Source organism: Pleurodeles waltl, chromosome 11, assembly GCF_031143425.1.
Source record: "Pleurodeles waltl isolate 20211129_DDA chromosome 11, aPleWal1.hap1.20221129, whole genome shotgun sequence".
NCBI lineage: Eukaryota > Metazoa > Chordata > Amphibia > Caudata > Salamandridae > Pleurodeles > Pleurodeles waltl.
In genome coordinates this window covers 50,154,156-50,175,124 of record NC_090450.1, presented here as the reverse complement: position 1 = coordinate 50,175,124, position 20,969 = coordinate 50,154,156, and the positions used below count along the sequence as shown (strand labels likewise).

At 40.2% G+C, this 20,969-nt stretch overlaps 1 protein-coding gene across 1 annotated transcript in view; it reads left to right on the top strand.

Moving 5' to 3' along the window:
* SLC2A2 (solute carrier family 2 member 2) overlaps positions 1–7,221 on the top strand; it is a 141,499-nt gene extending 134,278 nt beyond the window's left edge. Inside the window, exons 10-11 of the mRNA XM_069213027.1 lie at positions 6,232–6,435; positions 6,544–7,221. Coding sequence (XP_069069128.1) covers positions 6,232–6,435; positions 6,544–6,744 — 405 coding nt within the window. The 3' untranslated portion in view covers positions 6,745–7,221. The remainder of the gene's footprint in view (positions 1–6,231; positions 6,436–6,543) is intronic.
* The last annotated feature ends 13,748 nt before the right edge of the window (positions 7,222–20,969 follow it).

Below are 20,969 nucleotides of genomic sequence, written 5' to 3'. Positions count from 1 at the left end.
TGTGGAGCCATTAATTTCCATTCCCCGATAGTTTCCACAGCTCCAGCAAGAGATTTTATTTCTCTCATGCATGAGGTGACATCTGGCTCCCGCGCTGGATCCCTACCCCCAACTCACCCTCTGTTAGACCTTTTGAATAAGTCACTCGCTCAGAGCATTACTCCCGACAGATTTAAAGCTGCTGTGATACATTTCTCGCTCAAGAATCCGGCTACAATCCTAAACTATTGAAAAACGATTGCCCAATTTCACTTCTCCCCTACACAGCCAACATTTTAGATTTGTTACACAGGAGCTAAGCATGCTCCTTTAGTCATCCAACTGCCTTCATCCATTGCAGGCTCAGTTCCATCCAGTCCACTGTACAGAAGCAGGTATGTTCTCTGTCCTTGATGATCTACAATGAGAGTTGGATTTAGGACTTGCACCCGTGCTAGTTCTCCTAGATTTATCTGGCTCCTTTGATACTGTCGAACACGCCATTCTGATGAATTGCCTAAAGGTGGCTAGTCTATCAAGCCAGGCTTCAAGTTGTATATCCTCCTTTCTAGGAGGCTGCACACAGGAAGTATACCATTGGCAGTTTTAGTCTTCTAGTACCCATCTCATCTGTGTGGTCCTCCAGGGCTCAGCATTATCTCCTTTGCTGTTTAATGTTTGTCTCTGCCTATTAATCTTAGCCCTGGCCATTCATGGTTGTAGACTCTACAACTATGCTGATGATCCTCAGCTCATCTTCTGTTTTGAGGGTAATACCCATTCCCACCAGGTCTTTTAATCTATCCTGAAGTTTATTTGAGACTGGATGGGCACTAGCTGCGCAAGCTAAATGCTGATGGGACTGTACACATTTTTGTCAATCAGAGGACAGATCTCTTGGCGAACAACACCTTCTGAACTCATTGTCCCTCCTGTTCCAGTGACCTCTGCCAAGAGCCTGGGAATCGTAGTAGATAACCCACTGTCCATGATCCCCCAGATCAAGGCAGTCACAGCAACACGCTCTGACCTACTGCAATCAATTAGGAAGGATGTTCCTCTTCTGTCGCCTGAGGGTTTGAAAGTGGCAGGCGCAGTGTTCATTGTGTTCTGCTTGAACTATGCACATTTTGTGCATTAGGAGCACCCTGCAACTTCTTTACACAAATTACAAATCATACAAAATACAGCAGTGAGGATATTCTGTAAATTGCATACAGATGGGCACATCTCTCCTGGCGTAATAAAGCTTCACTGGCTCCCCTTCAAACAGAGGCCTCTTTTTAAAATGGCTTGTAATATTTACAAATCCATTCATAGCCATGCTAGACACTTTGTAGCAAACAGAATTAAGAGAGATGTTCTTCCACAAGGTCTCAGATCTTCTCTAGTCAACTAGCTGATGTTGCCTCAGTTTGAGCAGCAGAAAGGAGGGGACAGGAGCTTAACTCATCTCTTCAAATGAAAATCCCTCTCCTGTTATTTTATGAATCTCCATCATTTACCCCATGTGCCTCTTCCTATAAATAAGTCTCTTTTCTCATCTTTAAATGCCTGTTTTCACTATCTCCCCAAGGGTTGGTGACACTGAATTGATGCCTGTAGTATCTGCCCAACAAAAGGAAATATTATTAAGGCGATTTAAGCCCAGGCCCTTTCTGTTGCCAGGAATCTCATTCTATTCTTCAGTGTCTTTGCCTTGTAAGCCCATATGTAGTCATGTTCCTGAAAAAACAAGGCAACATGACAGCTTGTTATTACATCAAGCAGGCAGGAAGGGCAGGTAATCAGAACTATTCCAAGGAATACCAAAAGTAATGATGATTACTGGCAAGTAATTGAGGAATTACCTCCTCTGACCTCTTCATTGTCCTAGTGCATACATCATGAAAGACACCAAAGCTGGAAAATCTGAAGAGAAGGGATGCCAATAAGTAACCAAATTACACTGACAAACAACACTGCAGCATCCTTTGATATTACAGTACCAGAAATCATGATCAATGTTTCACAGATGCCAGAACACCTGACAGTTGGCAGCCACATGCAAACTACACTGGGACATGAAAGTAAGCGTTATGGCCTACTTTGCAGCATTGGAGCCATCTCTCAAGGAAGCCCTGCAAGAAGCCACTCAAGAAATAGAAAATCCCCAGGGTGACCAATACAGGACAGAAACTGGAGGGAAACCAAAACCCAGCTCTCTAAGACCAAATAGGAATTGAAACCTGAAGGGAGCTCATGAAAAATCCCCAGACGGGCACAGAGAAAGAACCCTGCTACTATGAAGAACTAGGACAATGTATCTAGAGAACTGAGCATAAAACCCAAAGAACAAAGTGGCTCTCAAGTCTCAAATGCAAAAGTGCCCTGAAACGAATGACCTAATTCTCTGAAATGGCAATGGCCAACCGCCAGACCTACATTATTAATACAAGTTTAACAGTTTAATATTGTAAATAAATTGATAACATAATCAATAATTATTCTTAAAATATAAAAATAATTTAATTAATTCAACATTATTTACTTTGTTGTGTCATTTAATTTCCCTGTCTCGATTGTTTCTATGGGAGTGTGCTGCACTACCTTTAACTGGTGATGGGTGGTTCTTGATTTGCTCCAAGGTTGTACATTTGCACCTGTGTTGATACCTTTTGAGCTGTAGTAACTTTCAAAGTGCATTTTGGGAATAGCACTGGTCTTACTCTTTTGTGAGTGTGGTTTTGTATTAGCATGTCCTTTACTAAACCACTCCTTACATTATTCTAACCCTCTCTCATTTGGTATCAACTATTCCACATTTTTCAGCCACTCATCCTTGTCTCTCTGACAATTACTAAAAAAATGTATACCTTAGTGTGCTAGACTTCCTCCACCTTGGCAGAGGTCTTACCACAGAAAAGATAGAGTTGTAACTGGTGGCCTCCTGCTTTAGGTTTTTGAATAGTATTTTGCACTGTGTGTAGTAATACTGTAGTGCTACATGGCTTAATAAAAACGTGGTTTGTGACTAGGCCCAATTGTGAAAATGATCTAAATATTACAGCCATTTTTAAATATAATGTTGAAAGACTACCTCTGCTATTTCAAGCACTTTAAACAAGCATTGGCAAAGCCAATTGGTCTCTCTTAAGGGAGAACTAATGGCTTTGGCAATGTATTTTAGCCATGTTTGACAACAATGTGGCTGTTGTTGAGCATGGCTAAAAGATAGTGGCATGGAGTTGGGAGGATTGTAGTAGGGTGGAGTAAAGTGGGGTGGAGTGGGGTTAAGTGAGAGGAGTATGGTGAATGGTGTAGATTGGGGTAAAGTGGAGTGGGGTATAGTAGGGGAGACTGAGGTAGAGAGGAGTAGAATGGAGTATGGTAGATTGATGTATGGAGTAGACTGAGGTAAATTATTTTGGTGTCAGGTAGAGTGGGGTAGATTTGGAGTGGTGTAAATTGGAGTGGTGTAGAGTGGGGTGGAATGGGGTAGATTGAGGTAGAGTGGAGTGGGGTGGAGTGACGTAAGGTGGGGAAGATTGAGGTAGACTGGAGTGGGGTAGAGTGGGAGTAGGGAGAGGTATACTGGCATAGATTGTAGTGGGGTGGAGTAGGTCAGATTGGAGTGGAGTAGTTTGGGATAGATTAAAGAGGCGTAGTTTGGGGTAGAGTGAAGTGAGGTACAGTAGTGGGGTAGACTGAGGTAGTGTGGAGTGGGTTAGAGTGAGGTATATTAGAGTAGATTTGATTAGATGGGGTGGAGTAGATTGGGGTAGAGTGGAGTGGAGTAGAGTGGTGTAGACTGGGGTAGTGTGGGGTAAACTTGGGTAGGTCGTAGTGAAGTGGGGTAGGTAAGGGTAGACTGGAGTAGAGTAGATTGGGGTGTAGTTGCGTGGAGTGGACTGGTTAGACTGGGGTAGATTGGGATGAGGTAGATTGTGGTATAGTGGTCAAGTGGAGTAGAGTAGATTGGGATAGAGTGGGGTAGATTGGGGTGAACTAGATTGGGTAAGGTGGAATAGGGTACTGTTGGGTATATTGGGGTAAAGTGGCATGGAGTGAGGTAGATTGGGGTGGGGAAGACTGGAGTAAGATAGATTGGGCAAGAGTTGGGGTCAAGTGGGTAGTAACATTGAATGGGGTAGATTAGAGTATAGTGGAGTGAGGTAGATTGAGGTAAACTGGAGGGGTAGATTACGGAAGAGGAGAGAGGGCTAGATGGGTAGTGGGGAGTGAGGTAAATTGGGGTAGAGTGGGGTAAATTGGAGTAGGGTAAATTGGGTGGAGTGGGATAGAGTGGAGTGGGGCAGATTGGGGTAGGTTGGAGTGGGGTAGAATGGGGTAGGTTTGAGTGGGGTCAATTTGGGTAGAATGGAGTGGGTGGAGGGGGATGTGTGGGGGAGATGTGAGTGAGGGCTATTTGGGTAGAGTGGGGTGGAGGGGTAGAGTGGGTTAGAGTGGGGTGGAGGGGCAGATTGAAGTAGATTGGGGCAGATTGGAGTGGGGTAGAGTTGAGTGGGATAGATTTGAGTAGATTGGAGGGGGTAGATATGGATAGAGGTGAGTGGGTAGATTGGGGTATAGTGGAGTGGGATAGAGTAGGGTAAATTTGGGTAGATTGGGGTCGAGTAGATGAGTGGCGTGGACTGGGTAAACTTATGGTAGATTTGGGTATGGGGAGTTGGGTAGATTGTGGTAGAGTGGGGTGGGGTAGATTTGGGTAGAGTGGGGTCGGGTAGATTGGCATAGTGTTAGGTAGATTGGGGTAGCGTGATACAGAATGAGCAGGGCAGATTGGAGTAGAGTTGTTTGAAGTGGGGTAGATGGGAGTGGGGTAGATTAGGGTAGACTGAAGTAAGGTAGATTGGAATAGGTTAGGATGGGGTAGAATACATTGGAGTAGATAGGGGTGAAATGGGGTGGAGTAGGGTAGAGAGCAGTAGAACAAGGAAGAAATAGGTGGAGAGGGGTGGGTTGATTGGGTAGAGTGGAGTGGGGTTGATTTGGAGAGATTGGAGTGGAGTAGATTGGGGAAGAGAGGAGTAAGGTAGATTGGGGGTAGAGTAGAGTGTGGTGGAGTAGGTTAGAGTAACATAGATTGGGGTGGAGTGGAGTTGAGTGGGGTAGATTGGGTTAGATTGGAGTGGGGTAGATTGAGACTGAAGGAAGTAAGTGTTTATTTACTAGCATTTAATCTTAACTAATCCGGGACAGAGCCTTCAATGTTCCAGTGCATACATATTAGGGTTAGGATTAATCCAGGTCTTGGCCAAGAATGAGATCAACTTTCCTAAGATGTCTTGAGTGGGAGTGTCCCATTTGGAATGGAATTGCTCAATAGACTTCTTTCCATAGTCTCTTAACAGAGGGGACATGCTTGTTGCTGTCTCATTTGTTCATTATCCTGCCACTTTTTGTTGCTGACCCACACTTTAATATTTTCTGCATCTTTATATATTTACTAAACATTATTAATGAATTACCAACTGTTGCTTCAGAATGTCATCCACTGTAAAACAAAAGTACTATGGGTAATGGAAACTAAAATGTGCCAGTAAGAGCATCTGACTTTTTGGTTCATCTGGGCTATTAATGATAGCAGACTATGATACAAAACACTAAGGGGGTCATTCTTACTTTGGCGGGCGGCGGAGGCCGCCCGCCAAAGTAACCCCGTCAGAACACCGCACCGCGGTCGAAAGACCGCTGCGGTGATTCTGAGATTTGCCCTGGGCTGACGGGCGGCCGCCAAAAGGCCGCCCGCCAGCCCAGGGCAAATCAACCTTCCCACAAGGACGCCGGCTCAGAATTGAGCCGGCGTAGTGGGAAGGTGCGACGGGTGCAGTGGCACCCGTCGCGTATTTCAGTGTCTGCATAGCAGACACTGAAATACTTTGCGGGGCCCTCTTACGGGGGCCCCGCGGCACCCCCTACCGCCATCCTGTTCATGGCGGGTTTCCCGCCATGAACAGGATGGCGGTAGGGGGTGTCTGAATCCCCATGGCGGCGGAGCGCGCTCCGCCGCCATGGAGGATTCAGAAGGGCAGCGGTAAACCGGCGGGTGACCGCCGGTTTACCCTTTCTGACCGCGGCTGAACCGCCGCGGTCAGAATGCCCTTCGGAGCACCGCCGGTCTGTCGGCGGTGCTCCCGTGGCCGGTGACCCTGGCGGTCACCGCCCACCAGGGTCAGAATCAGGCCCTAAATGCTGTTCTCGTTGGTGAAATTATGTTTGCATGTTTTACCTGCCGTTTTCTCATTACAGACTCAAGTTCCTGGGATAAGCTACATGAGCATGGTAGCCATCTTTCTTTTTGTAGTTTTCTTTGAAATCGGACCAGGACCAATCCCCTGGTTCATTGTTGCAGAACTCTTCAGTCAAGGACCACGTCCGGCAGCTATGGCTGTGGCTGGGTGCCTGAACTGGACATGCAACTTCATTATTGGGATGTGTTTCCAGTATGTAGCGGTAAGAGTTTGAGATGCACACTTTAAGCAGTACACACATTAATGGTAAAAATTGAAGGCCAACCTACTGCCTGTTACTAACATTTCTACTTTCATTTTTATTCCACAGAATCTATGCGGGCCCTATGTATTCATAATTTTTGCTGCACTTCTTCTTGGCTTTACTTTGTTCACGCACTTTAAAGTTCCGGAAACAAAAGGAAGATCATTCGAGGAAATTCAAGCAGAATTCCGTAAAGGCCGACTCTCTCCCAGAGGAGGACCTAAAGCTTCAACAGAAATGGAGTACCTTGGAAGCAGTGATGCCTGATAGAGGACAAAATGCCATTTAAAAGACATTATTTGTGAAATCCTACCTATTCCACAAGTAGTTATGTAACTATGCGCCTAAAATATGTGACAATGTTTCCTTAAACACCACGTTTAAACTCACTAAACATAGCTACAAGTTCCTGTTGCCATATGGCACCATTAGGTCAAGTGAACATAACAGGTAACGCTGATAATATAGTCAACTGGAATGGGAATCCAGGCTTGGTATCTCCTAAAATCACATCTCAGTGCCATGTATCCCTTGGAGTTAGCAGGCTTGTGTTAAGGATAACAAGTAACCTGATAACTAAAACTAGGTTACATCAGTTGCCTGAATTAAATCAACATGCCCAGTTCCAAACTGTACGGCAGTGCTTGGGGAAGGTTTGGAGAAGGGTGAGGGGCACAAGGAAAGTTTTCTTTCTGCACTTTACTTTGCATGGGAGCAGAATAAACAAAGGATATCAAATTATCATCATGGATGTTTGTGCATGTCCTTGAATATGTTCAAAAGATATAAAGCCAAATTTCAAACATGCCTCCCACAGCTATTAAGCTCATGACTAAATGTGTTTGTTAGTGAATGTGTAAACTGTTGAATATTTGAGGCTCCTCAAGGAGCTTTTAATAGGATTTTGGAACAGTAAGTTTTAATTTTACTGAGGATCCTATACATTAGTTCTTATAGACATCTTATTACCACAAAAAGGTTTCTCATTTCATAGAGTTAAGTCTTGTCTATCTATAAAGGATGTTTTCAGATGATCCGCTTTAGGCACATCATAATTCTTAGAACTTAGAAAGAGCCACCGGAAAGAACCAAACATTCACACTGTCAAATGTACTATTGTCTTGGATTTCTTGATGTTCTCCACCACATACTATTATGTCATTATAAATATGAATGCCATACCCTGTCCACACTTAGAAACGTGGAATATTGTTACGCTAAATTATGCCTGCATATTTCTAAAAACATTGCCTCTCACATGGCACAATTTTATAACTTTTAAGCTGAACCCACACATAAATGATTACTAGTACATTTGTAAAGATGGCTTTATTTTCCAAAGACATTGTCAGTAGACAATAGGGCACAGTCATTTTTGCAGGATATGTATTAAAACAAAGTGATATTTTAATTGTTTTAGTCCAGATTTTATACATTGAACAAAGTCCTGCAAAGCTCTTGATTACCAAGATTAGAAAAGAATTTACAAAGACATTTCTAGGCATTCTAAAGTGTACTTTTTACATGTGTCCTCTTTCGATTCCCCCTTTCTTCCACAACTACTCCTTTACTCCTTCCTTTTGTCCGCATTGACACTTATCTGTAGGTATCCAAAAGCAGACTATATTCCCCAGCACTATAGTATTAGAACAGGCAGAGGCCGCCAAGTTTCTTGGGGTTCTACTTGGGGATTATGCAATGTTGTCTAGAGCCTATACTACAATATGCCTTTATATTTCCCCACTCTTTAATGGTTTCAATATCAGATATCATGTCCACACTTTTTCATCTATTCTTTAGGGAATATCCACCCTCCTAAATATTCTGCCTTTCAAAATACTGCTCCAGTCTGTTCTGGAACAGTGACTGCTTGCGACCTATTCGTTTCCCGGATCTTTGAGCACCATTAAATTGGGTAATAGTATCACCTGTTATTTATAATACTTTTATAGTACTTAAAATCTGCAGAAGTGTGGTATGAAGCCCTATATAAAACAGGCTATTATTTGTATTACTATTGTCATTATTTGTTTACTCTATGAACGTAGCAATGCCCTCTGCAATTCTCACCATCTGAAATTACAGTCTTTTTAGCCTCTGGAAAGCTTTTCTTTCTGACTGCAGAATTATTTTTCTGTGTGTGGTTTAGTAAACAATAAAAAAGATTTTGTGTCAGCTCTGCGTCACAAAAGTGATGTAATCCAGACAAAATAATTGTAATCTGGATCTTCATTTTTTGGTGTGATAGCAAGACGGATTCTTACCAGTTCTTTCAAATATGCACAGTGGGCTTTGGGTCCACCCATAGGTGTAGTACTCCCTCGTCTCATTTCATTAGTTATTTGGTGTATCATTCTGTCTTCTTGCAAGTGTTTCCTTTGGAATGATAGCGGCACTATTTTGCATCTAAAAAATTTAAAAGTATGCTCAATTTGTGCCTACAGGGACTTAAAAGCCAGGCCTATTGACTTTGCCATTGCTTAGGCTATTTTATCTTTGTAGTTACACAATGCCTATAGTTTTTCCTATCAATAACATTATGTATTTTCACTTCGCCGAACATACTTCAAATACTTTTATACCATATGCATTTTCTAATTCGAGGTTTAAAAAGACTGCTATGCAATTAATGCCTTTTCATTACATCTTTGGAGGAAATAAAAAGCTGCAGAGTGCAAAATGTCGAATTATGTCATTAAACAACACTTGTGATGATAATGGCATTGAAGTATTCATCATCGTTAATCATGCCAAATAAAATTAAAGGGGCTGATAATTTGTTGGCGATTTTCAGCCAGCCTAGCTTGATCCATGCTCTCTTTGTAATCCGAGTCCTTAAAGTCTCCACATCCTGAACAGATTATTATCATAGATAGATAAAGAATATATTTTAGGCAGAATTAAGACAGCAGTTTTGCACTGTCTGAGAATTGTCAACAGCGTTCCACAAAGCGAGATAAGGCAAAATTGTGCTGCCAAAGTGGTAAAGAATACCAAAAGACCCCAAAACATGCCCTGTTTGTGTATAAGAAGTCCTCAACAGGCAAAATGATAATTTTCCTGGAGAACTCAAATCAAATCCACTAACTTCATTTGGCCAATAGTAGGCCACATAAGTACACAAACTTATAAAATCATCCAATTTAAAACTATAAAAAGTGTCTTGATGCTTCATCCATTTAAACCCCTTAAAATACACCAATTTATCTATTTCTAAAAACACAACACATCATTTCTAAAAAAAAACTCATTCCTTTCGGCGGTACAAAAAAATCAAGTTTAAAATGCATAGAAATGGCCTTATAGACATGGCAACAATTATATAACTAAGAAAAGAAAAACAAATCTCAGAGGATGACATATAAAGTAGTCCCTCCTTGTGAGACATACAATGCTGCTGCACTAGCATGGGACATAAAGAGCACAACCTAGGTGACTTGTACAATGCGCAAAAAAGCATTCAGTGCACAATGAACTGGGCTGTATGCACGTCACATGAGCAAGGGGGCAGGGATGAATGCCAAGAACAAGCAACAGGATAAGCCACCAAATAGTGAACTGTGCTCAACCTTAGCCTGGTCAGATAAAATCTGTATTCCTGATTTCTAATCCATGACAGGTATGGTTATATCCCCATCCCCATCCTGCAGAACTCAAAATCCTTGTACCATTCCTCTTGAGAGTACCTTATGGTTAACATATCTAGTATCTAAAATAGTACTCTATGTATATTAATTAAAACAAGATCTTTTTACGTCAGTGGTTAAAATATGTTGGTATTATACATTTTTGGAAGTGAAGCATTAAAATGGCAGCCTAATCAAATTACTGATTGAAATAGTCGATTAATATTAAAAGAAAATTACACAACATAGTTACTTCACCAAAGCTGAAATGTAGTATTATTCCTAGCATTATTTTGAGAAGTTTCAAAACTGCATATAGATGTTATATATGTTAGGTACTAACAAGAACTATCTCTCTTATTTTGCAGTATCTAATTCGATTCCATGGCAGATGGAATATTAAACCAAAATATATGTTGTGTGTTCTGCCATGCAATTTGTACTTATAGTGCTTTAATCAGACGAATAACTGACAATTACACATATTATATTTTACATGGGTCATCCAGTGCCCAAGTAAAATGTAGTGAAGGCATGTGTTTATATTTTAAGATTTTTCCACAGATTTGTTTTCAGCAGACTGTCGGGTATAAAGCTGGCAAAGAAGTGCCTTATATATATATATACTTATTTTCATCAACGCACGTTAATGATCATAGAAGCAAATGTTGGCGATACACTGCAAGCCAAAAACTATGTTGTTTTCGCTACATAGAACAGCAGTCTGTAGGAAGCTGCAACAAATGAAGGAGAGTTTATTGTGGAATGTTTGAAAAGAGGCACAATTTGAAGGGAAATATTTCATAATCACCATATTACATTTGCCTTATGAACAGTCAAAATAATTCTCAACAAGGAATCACTAAAAATATCTGCTTGTTCTTAAACAGAGTAACATATAGCCCACATTGCATTGAAAATTGCATGGTATTTGCAATCCGGTTCTATGTTACTGTCTACATTTGCACTGAAACACTTACCTCATTTAAAATAATTGCCTAAAGTTTGTGTCGGAAGAGTCAACATAAATTAATACAACTGAATGAAAACAATGAGCTAAAACTAAACAACAAAAATTTAACATGCAAAAATCACATTTTTAAAAATAATTCTATTATTTTGGGACATCTCTGTTATTGTTTCTCTCTCTTTTAGTATCTTCCCTTCCATAAATCCTCACTAGCATCCCCCACTCTCTCTTGTAATATCCATTGACCCTCCTCTCCCACATGACATGTGTATGACCGCTGTGTGAACACTACAGAAAATAAGATAAAGGTAAAACTAACTTAATGAAACCTGCCAAAAACATGTACATGGCATACATTGAAGAACAATGAGCATACATAAGTTTCCTGCAGAGCTGCATTCTTCCTTTTGGAGGCTTGCCAAAAACTTTAGAATCACAGTATGGCTGACATCTACAGGGTCAGCGAAAACGTGAACAATTACTCTGCTTTGAACTTTTAAAAGGCTTAAATCAGTTATACGAATCACAAAGAGTACTTTCATTGCCAAAAAAAACCTCTAGGTATACTACGAAATTGACATACCTTGCTAAAACTTTCCACATTTGTTAACTTATTGTACCTGGATTCAAACCTCAGTAAAAATAGAAATAAAATGCATTAACCTGCAATGGCATGGGCACTGCAGGGGCCCCCGTAAGAGGGCCCCAAAAAGAATTTCAGTGTCTGCCTAGCAGACACTGAAATTCGCGACGGGTGCTACTGCACCCGTCCCACTCCAGCAACTCCGCCGGCTCCATTCGGAGCCGGCTTCATCGTTGCTGGGTCTTTCCCGCTGTGCTGGCGGGCGGCCTTTTGGCGGTCGCCCGCCAGCACAGCGGGAAAGCCAGAATGGCCGCCGCGGTCTTGTGACCGCGGTGCGGTCATTTGGCGGTAACCGCATGGCGGGCGGCGACCGCCGTCCGCCGCGGTTAGAATCACCGCCATAATTCCTAAATGCTCACTACTCCCTTTTGTGGGGACTTGGTCTCATGACCCCAAAGGATGAAATCAAACACTTGTTGCAGTAGCGAATGGAACACTAGATAACCTTATATATTTCATGGCTTACTTACAAAGGGTCATGAAAAGTTTGACATTGGGGTAGGGATTTGATCAAGGCATTGAAGAACATGCTCTACCTTTAGTCTACTTCATCCTTGCATATTCCTCTACTTAGAGGACTTGGAAACATGTTGAACAAATCTAGGATGTATGCTAGATGATGTACAACAAGGAGAGAAGATGGTCAATTTATGTTAATGTGAAGCTAATAAAAGATCTGTCATAGTCCTTATAGCCCAAAGGCTATAGAAAGATTGGGACAGACGAAATACTGCTTGTGGAGATGTTAACTGAATTTTATATCGGCCAAGCCTAAATTTATGTAATTATGGCAAAAAGATGCTGTGAGGCAGAATAGAGTGGGATGTGAGATCTTACAGCTACCTATCCATTGAGATGGTGAAATTTGCTCTGTTATAAGCACTGGCTTGAGAGTTTACACCCGATTGCTTCTAGACGACAGTGCATGGAGATACACGCAGCAGCAAAATATAAAGTAATATGTGATTCTTCCATAAAGCAGTGAGGCCTCATTTAGAGTATCTTTACAAATATTGGATACTGCACAATTCTAAGGAGATGAGAACTTTAGAGCACTGCAAAGATAGGAGACCAAAAAGGTGCATGATTTAAACCTATTGTCATATAAAAAAGGATCAACATAGGAACTTGTTTGTTTTCAGAATAAAGAAAGGACAGGGAGTTTTACGACGGCAGAGATCCTAACAAATAAATATTAAACAAAAGAAAAATAGAAATAGCTAATATGGTGATAAAACAAAATATTAAAAAGCCCCAAAAGTCTGAAACTGGGAGGTTAAGGCAAAGTACTCAGCGTTTATTACCATGTTGTAATTGACAGTGGTGTTGCCTTGGTTTTTACAGTTATATGACCGGAGATAAATCCCTTTTTACTAGTATTTTCCCATTATTTTACTCTCAGGTTTGCCATTTATTCTCTGTTTTCTTTTATGTCTAGTGTCATCTTCAGAACAATTGTATTAGCAGTAGGTCCTGAATGCCACCAATGATATCTTGCTTCAGATGACATATACAGTTTTTATATGCTACTGGTTCATGTGTGTACCTATCAGCAAATCTCAGCTGACAACTGGTGTTTGTGAGGGTACTACCTTCAAAGTTGCTCTCTGGGTCTCATCAAGGAATCTGTTACCTTCCTGCATGCTCCATTTCTTGGCATCACATTCTTGCACGTATATTACTGCTTCTTTCACCACTACATTTAAGCCAGTAAAGTGCTTGCCAGTACAGCTACATCTCTGTAATATTTTCTACCACTACATAGTTATCATTACATTGTCAGAATAAGCAACAAGTTGCTATCTAGTTCACATTTCACATGGCCTTTCATGCACAGTGAAACACTACAGCACACACATCAGAGTTTTATCCGATTTAACTATGTCTCACTGGCTGCATCACTTCCATCCAATTTGACTTTCCATGCTTTACTTGTTATCCATTATAATATCACCTATATTTGGTTAAATACTACTTTTTTATACATAAATTGTGGCCCTGAAGCTCTAACACACCTCATCTTACTTTTCTCTGGTGGACATCTCATTTATTAATTGCTTATCGTAGAGGAATTTATGTTTCCAATACTTTTATTTGGCTATTATGTAACATTATTATTTTTTGGGTCCCCTTCATCACATGTTCTAACCTTGGGAAATAAACATTTTGTATTTATATAAATTGTAAGAATTTGCCATCTCTTAAACCAAAAAGTAAGTCTTGACACCAGTGCAATAGTCACTATGACTTTCAAATCAGATTTTTATTATAAGAGGATTAACAGTATAATCCAAATTTGTAGTGCTCTCTTCATTTTGTAGACACAGATTGTTGACAAAGCAACTAACAAATGTATTAATTGTATTACCTTTTAATTTACATACTAGTAATGACCTTCATAAGTGAAATAACCCAAGCATGCCATAGCCTGTTTTTTTCTCCGTCATTGAGCAAGTGAATCTGTGAGTTTGTGAAGAAAAGAGCGAGTTATAGGGAACAATGATACAGCCTTCTTGGCTAACCCAATTCGCTGTTAGCAGATGCATTTCAGCAAATTATCTATAACGTCCTTTCTCAGGATAAATGCTAAATATTGTACCGCACTTGTCAGTAATATTTGCAATTTATCCTTGATATGTCAGTATTATTGCTTTTATATATTGTTAGAAATTAAGTACTGTTGGCTATTGATACCATATACCATTTTTCTTCCAATTTCCTTACAAACAAACTGTAGCCATATGTACCTTTAAAAAATTGGGTGACATATCACACTTGGTTTTTTCCATCCTCTTGTGTTGGCTATCTAAATCACATAAGCACATATGGAAAGACATCTGTTGTTTGGGAAATCTTGATATTATGGCTTATGGCAAAACATATAAGGCAAAGAATATCATATTGTAGCAGAAAAGAATTCACTTCTGTAAATTGGGCAAGGCCTGTCAAAGTGCATAAGGGATCATTCCTTTTTATGATGTAACTTTAGTGCATTTGACTGCATTTTTATGTAATCACATTGTAAAAAAGTGTGTAACGTGTTTTTGTATAGAACTGCTGTATCTCACAACACAAGTTTCTTTTAGTTTCATTATGCATACTGAACATTCTCTTTGGTTACTTTAACCTAACCAAGAAAACTAAAAGTTGAAATAAGGAAAACAGTGATGCATCAAGACATAAAGAGCACCAAGAGACTACAGACAAAAATGTTTGTAAGATTAGTAAGGGTAAATAAGACCACCACTTTAAACTAGTGGGAAACAGCTTTATTTTGCCTTTGTAAATTATCAAGCTCTAAAATGCCATAGACAGGTTGAAATGTACAGTATTGTGTTATACCTAAAGTATTATTTTAAATGTTTTTTTCATTTAATGATATTTTTCAAGCATATTTTTAGCATTTACTGTGGAAACTGTTTATCAGTATTAACATTGTCGGTGTTCTTTGTCAATGCAGAAATGTGAAAAGTAGTGCTATAATAAAAACACATGTTTCCTTTAAAATGTGGCTTGTTAAATTGTTAGTAATTTTTTTAAGCATGGTCATTTCGTTTTTAGATTCAAATCAGGCAGCACATTTATTCATAAATTTGATGTGAATTTACAGTTCAGGTGATGCACCAACTCTGTTGTTTCAAGCATATTAATGCACTGTGTCCACCACCCTTCAAAGCAGCTCTGAGCATTGATATTAATTTGATAATGTTATATGCTTTAGGCTTTGTGCTGCATACAATGCAGCAGTCCAAACCATTAGGACATGGGTGCTTTGGAATCCAGAAAAAAATGAAGATTCAAGATGAGTCCATCAATGAATGAATGTTAAGGACAAAGAAGTCAACATTTCTTCCCCTGTGAATGATTTATATGGGTCTTCACATGGACAAAACGAAGAGGAAACAACCTACAAGAAATGTGAGAACTGAGATTTTCCCCATCCAATGTGACCGAACAAAAGGCAAATCAGGGGGAAAGTCAGTGCTCACCTGACTATGGGATTCTGGTGCAATAAAAAATGACATCCAAAGAACCAGTCATCATGACCTTATTAAAAATTCCAGTCACTCAAAGTCTCACAAAAGGTATTGATCTGAAGACTGGTGCACCGCTGTTCTAATATTCACTCATTGCTGGAGCTAATGCGACCTTCGTTTTGTCTGGATTTCAATGTAAACTTGCCTTATTGGTTTGGACCCTTGTACATATTGTCTGTGCACTGTTCTGTATTTTACTTGCCTACTCCTTTTTCACTTGCACTTCACCATTACCAATAGCACCTCCTTTACATTCGGACTGACTTATGTCACGCATTTATGATATGTGGCCAATATAAATCAAACAATTAGGATCTTTCCCTGAATTGTATATTGATAACAAGAATGACATACATTCTGGCTCATTGTTGAAGGTTAACATGATTCCTAGTGGAACACTGTATTTTCCTATGTATTTATTGCCCATGTCTCTCGGAATACAGGGTTGACCCCTTTTTTTTGCGTAGCAGATAATACATATTCTAACTACTTTGTCCAAATGCTTTCCCACAACCCTAACTGAACATTAAGGTTTCATCAATGACTTGTAGGACCTTTGTGATCATGTACCGGTTCCTTATCTCAGATCCCCTTTTGGACCATAAATCTAAACAAAAACTACTTTAAGGTGATTATTACATTGTGATTACTTTAATTTTTACTTATCTCTAAAAGTGCTTACAATCATTTTAATATGGAAGAAATACTATGGTTATAATCATTTACTATAGGCACTTCAATAATAAATTGTTATATATGTTGAAGAGGAGTACATAGGAAGAGTGGCATAGGTGATGAAGTGGAGATTCTTGAATCTTAATCAATGAATATAATAATACAAACCCTTTAGTCGGCCGTATGTACCTTGTTCTTCGACATGAAAATGTGACGAGGAGCTAGCATTTACATGTCATACACTAACCAGTGAAACCATTAGGCTTCATAGGAAATGACTAAGAGAGTTGAAATACATTTAAAAGGGTTTTATTAACAAATTAGTCAGATGAAGTCTTTTGACAAATCATAATCAGTACAAATTTAAATTGTCTAAAAGCCCATAATTTAGTATAAGGAAAAACAGTACAGGTACCAAAATGACATTAAAAAATATCAAGAAACTGCATTCTTTCAAAGAAAAACTTTAATCTAAACTAAGGAAGGATAGGATGGGAAAAGGGCATTTGGTAAGCAAATACGGAAGGTGTCAGCTTCAGAACACCAAATAAAGGTTTCTGATGAGAGAATAAGAATGCTCAAGCATGAAGCCTTTGCACTCAAATCATGGACATTTGCAGAGATGAGAAAAATGTTCTCAGTTCGAGATCAGTGAGCATCTTTCCACTTCACAAAGCATAAAATGTGCAAGAGGCAGCAAGCAAGGGAGTCTGGGAATATGAGCCGCCTTACTCTAAGGAACGCACACTAATATAATTCACAAAACTCTAGTTGCAACATTTCATCTTGTTCCCACTCTTAGGAATCAATCATTCTCATTCAACAGCTGGGAGCAAGTAAACTCCCCAGTGTCACACATCTTTACAATGGATCATACATGGCTATGTCTTTGAGTGGTTAGACTGGGCAGAATCTTTGGTACAGATGGCTCTTCCCAAAAGTTACGCTTCCTCTCAGCTTTTCCTCCTCCCAGTGAGAACCTCACTATTAATCATCTAATACATAACAAACATCTATTCACTAGCTAATAGAAAACTTCTGGAAAAAATATAGCATCTGCAGTGGGAAGAAAATTAAAAATCCTGTGCAAAACAACTGCGAAAACATGTGAGCAGCCCTTTTAGCCTTAAACGTGTAAAAGCAACATTCAAAATGATAAATATAAGGCTTACATGATGCGTTACAACATGTTACTTATAATAGCAAAGTGAGGTTACCCACTGAATAATAAATAGGCATGTTATTTAATGTTGTAAATCACCTTTGTTAATGAATGTGTTTAATTTTTCAAAAGATACGTTCACTCCATCACAGGTCGTTTGCTATTTCTAGAGTTTGCAATAAATTCCTGGAAGAAATGGGGATATTGGTTGAGGGTGGTGGAAGTCCCAATCAGGCAACAACAATAATCCTTATCAGGGTGAAGTAGAAAAGTCACTAAATAAACCTATGCTTTACAATCTCTTAGCTTGGCACAAAAGCAGTCAGCCTTAATTTAGAGGCAAAATGTAAAGTATTCATGCAGATACAAACAGTAGTAAAATGAACCTATTTAAAAAATAGAGTACATTTTAATGAATATAAAAATACCAGAATGACAAAAATCTAATCAGTAAACTGCAGATATTCAATCTTGATGTTTTAAGTAAATGTACTGCCAAAAAGCAAAAAAAGCACAAAGTGCCATTCATGGTCATCGGGTTGCGAAAGTCTGGGTGAAACTCACAAATTCAGGCTGATCAGGATGGGGCATGGGTCAGATTCAGGTACCAGGTTAGTTTCTCTGAAAGAGTTACCTTCTCAAAGTCAGGTGAGAACAGTTTCATTTGAGGTTGGGAAATCTTTAAGGATCAGGGAGACCCTTGTGGATAGCCTTTGCTGTAGCTCAAAGAGCCAGTCAGGAAGAGTGGACAGTCATTGATGGAGCTTCACGTTGGTGGTCACAATGGGCTTTCGTTGCTGTAGCATGAAGTGCAGATCTCTTGTGGTCATTGGCTGTCGCTGTAGCACAAAGAGCATGTCTTTACTGGAGTTTCACATTGGCAGACACTGGCGGTTGTCCCAGAGGGCATGGTCTTAGTGTGAAGGGGCCCATTCGTGTGAAGAGCCCAAACTTAAGGATTTCACTTTTCCTTCTTGGAAGGATCTCGGACTGATGCCAGCCAAGTGTCAAGGACCTTGGGGGCACCACTTGGGGATCAGTAACTTACTACAGCAGAGACCAGCAGGGCTCAGTAAAGTCTAATTGCAGATCCAGATGTGTCTAGCTGAAGCAAGTCAACCTGGCGCTTGCAGCAAGGTCTTTGGGACTTGTTGCTCAAGCAGGAGGTGGGCTAGCTCACCCCTGGTGTTACTCAGGTTAGCTGGGATGAAGGTCTTGAGGACCAGTTTTCCTTCTCACCCAGCAAGGCAGCCCTCAGCTGCAGGGCAGTATTCTGGAAGTCTGACAGTCCTTCGTCTGTAACATCCTCATGTTCAGGAGGGTTCTAAAGAGTGGCTCGGGAGGTCCAATATTTATACCTGTTGCCAGCCTTTGATGTGGGAGGAGTCTATATACTACCCCACCTCTGTTTCAGCAAAGTTCTTCTTCCCCTGTCAAGGTTCCAAGAAGTCTTGTTTGACAAAAGATATGGCTGGCCTGGTGTTATATTCCTTGTTGTGTGCAGGAGGTAAAGCCCTCCGACATGTAAGTGAGGCTGGGTAGAGCCCCTCCTCATCACCCTGAAAGGATGGCCCATCCTGTCCACACCTAAGAGACATTTGTATTTCTGCCTAGAAGCTATATAAAAACCCCAACTGTAGAGCCATTCACATTCATGTGACCCAGGATGCTGCCAGAAGGCACAAATGGTTTGGACAAGAAAATGTCAACTTTCTAAAAGTGCCATTTTTAGAACTGTGACTTAAAATTCGACTTTACCATTAAAGAGTGTTTTAAATTGTAATTCAAGTGTAAACAGCATATCTCTGTCTGTCCCCTATCCAATGTTATCACTTATTAAATGTAATAAGGGAACCCAGTGTTAGTCATTGGGAGAGATAGGTCTTACCACAGCAAAAAAATATTTTAACAGGTTTCAGTGCCAGGACAAGTAAAACCTAAACAGACATGTCCTACTTTTTTAAATACGATGAACCCTGCCCTATGAGTCTTTAGGGCTTACCATTAGATAGGAAGGTTTAGGCCAGCAAAGGTTTATTTTGTGAGGTCGAAGTGGTAGTTTAAAACTGTGCTACAGGCTGCAATGGCAGCCTGAGACATGTTTTCAACTGCTACTAGAGTGGGTGGCACAACAAGTACTGCAAGCGCACTAGTAGCCTTTAATTTACTGGTCCCAAACAAAATCAGGCCATTTAGAAAATGGTATGACCCCATCAGCCAATGACACAATTCTATGCTATTAATTGATCAGCATGCCCTTCTCATGATCATGATAACTGATATTTGCACAACAGGAGCCCATGCATTGGATACTGACATTTTGGCTTATCTCTCCAAAACCACTGGATGAAGAGGCATTAGTTCAGCAACTTACCCAAATGAAGACATTCCTACTGTATTCCTCCCATATGTGGTTTACTTTGGTTCACCTGTTTTGAAGATTTTCACTGATAAAACTGATAAACTTTGACGCAGTTTTAAGAATCTTCACAAAATGTTCCCAGGACAAAGTTCGCCTACCTCAGTTCACTCCTGGACTTTTTTGCAGTGATCCATCACGTGGGTTCCAAGAAAAGGTGTGGTGCCAAAACACGTTTTCCATGGGGAAATCAACCAACAAAACAGAAAAAAAACAAAAGAATTTTACCAAATTTTGCAAAAAGCTAATTCATTATCCACAAAGCGTGCTTTTTGTGATTTGGTGTGATTCTGTTCAGCTATTTTAGAAACACTGAGGCTAGGAAATATAGCTAGCTTTTGCTGTTGGACTCTCACCTGACTGGAAGATAAAAAGATGCGGATCTGATTGACAGAGATGTTGGACAGCCATTTTAGCACTTGGGTCCCTGAGACCTGAAAAGAAAAAAGAAAAAAAACATGTGGGGAAGGGTATGGATGCCCCTTTCCCAGGGTAATTTCTTTTTTTAAAGGTTTTCCTGAGTTAGTCCCACAGGAGTAGCACAGGACAAAGTGTTGTTCCATGGTACTCCAACGGGGCATGCAACTAAAATTATAAAAAGTGTGGAGGAGAACAACTTTATTTAAAATCTCCCAGAATGCACCAGGGCTCAGGAATTACCATGTTAATTTCTATATAAAAATGGGGATGTGGGTGCATGTGATGCTCACATCCCCAAAGCCAACCTTTGGTGCAAGACACCCTAAAAAGTATTATTCTTTGTAAACTTGGAGAGGGCACGTGTGACAGCCCCCACCCCAAGCCAACATTTAACCCTATGTATCCCATCCTGCTCAGTCACAGACAAAACAGTCTGTGTAAGTTTCACACCTCCCATGGATATATATGGGGGTACAGGTCAACCCATCCTGCAAGATTTCTTCCCATGCTCCTCACAGGCAGGGGACATTTTTCAGCTCC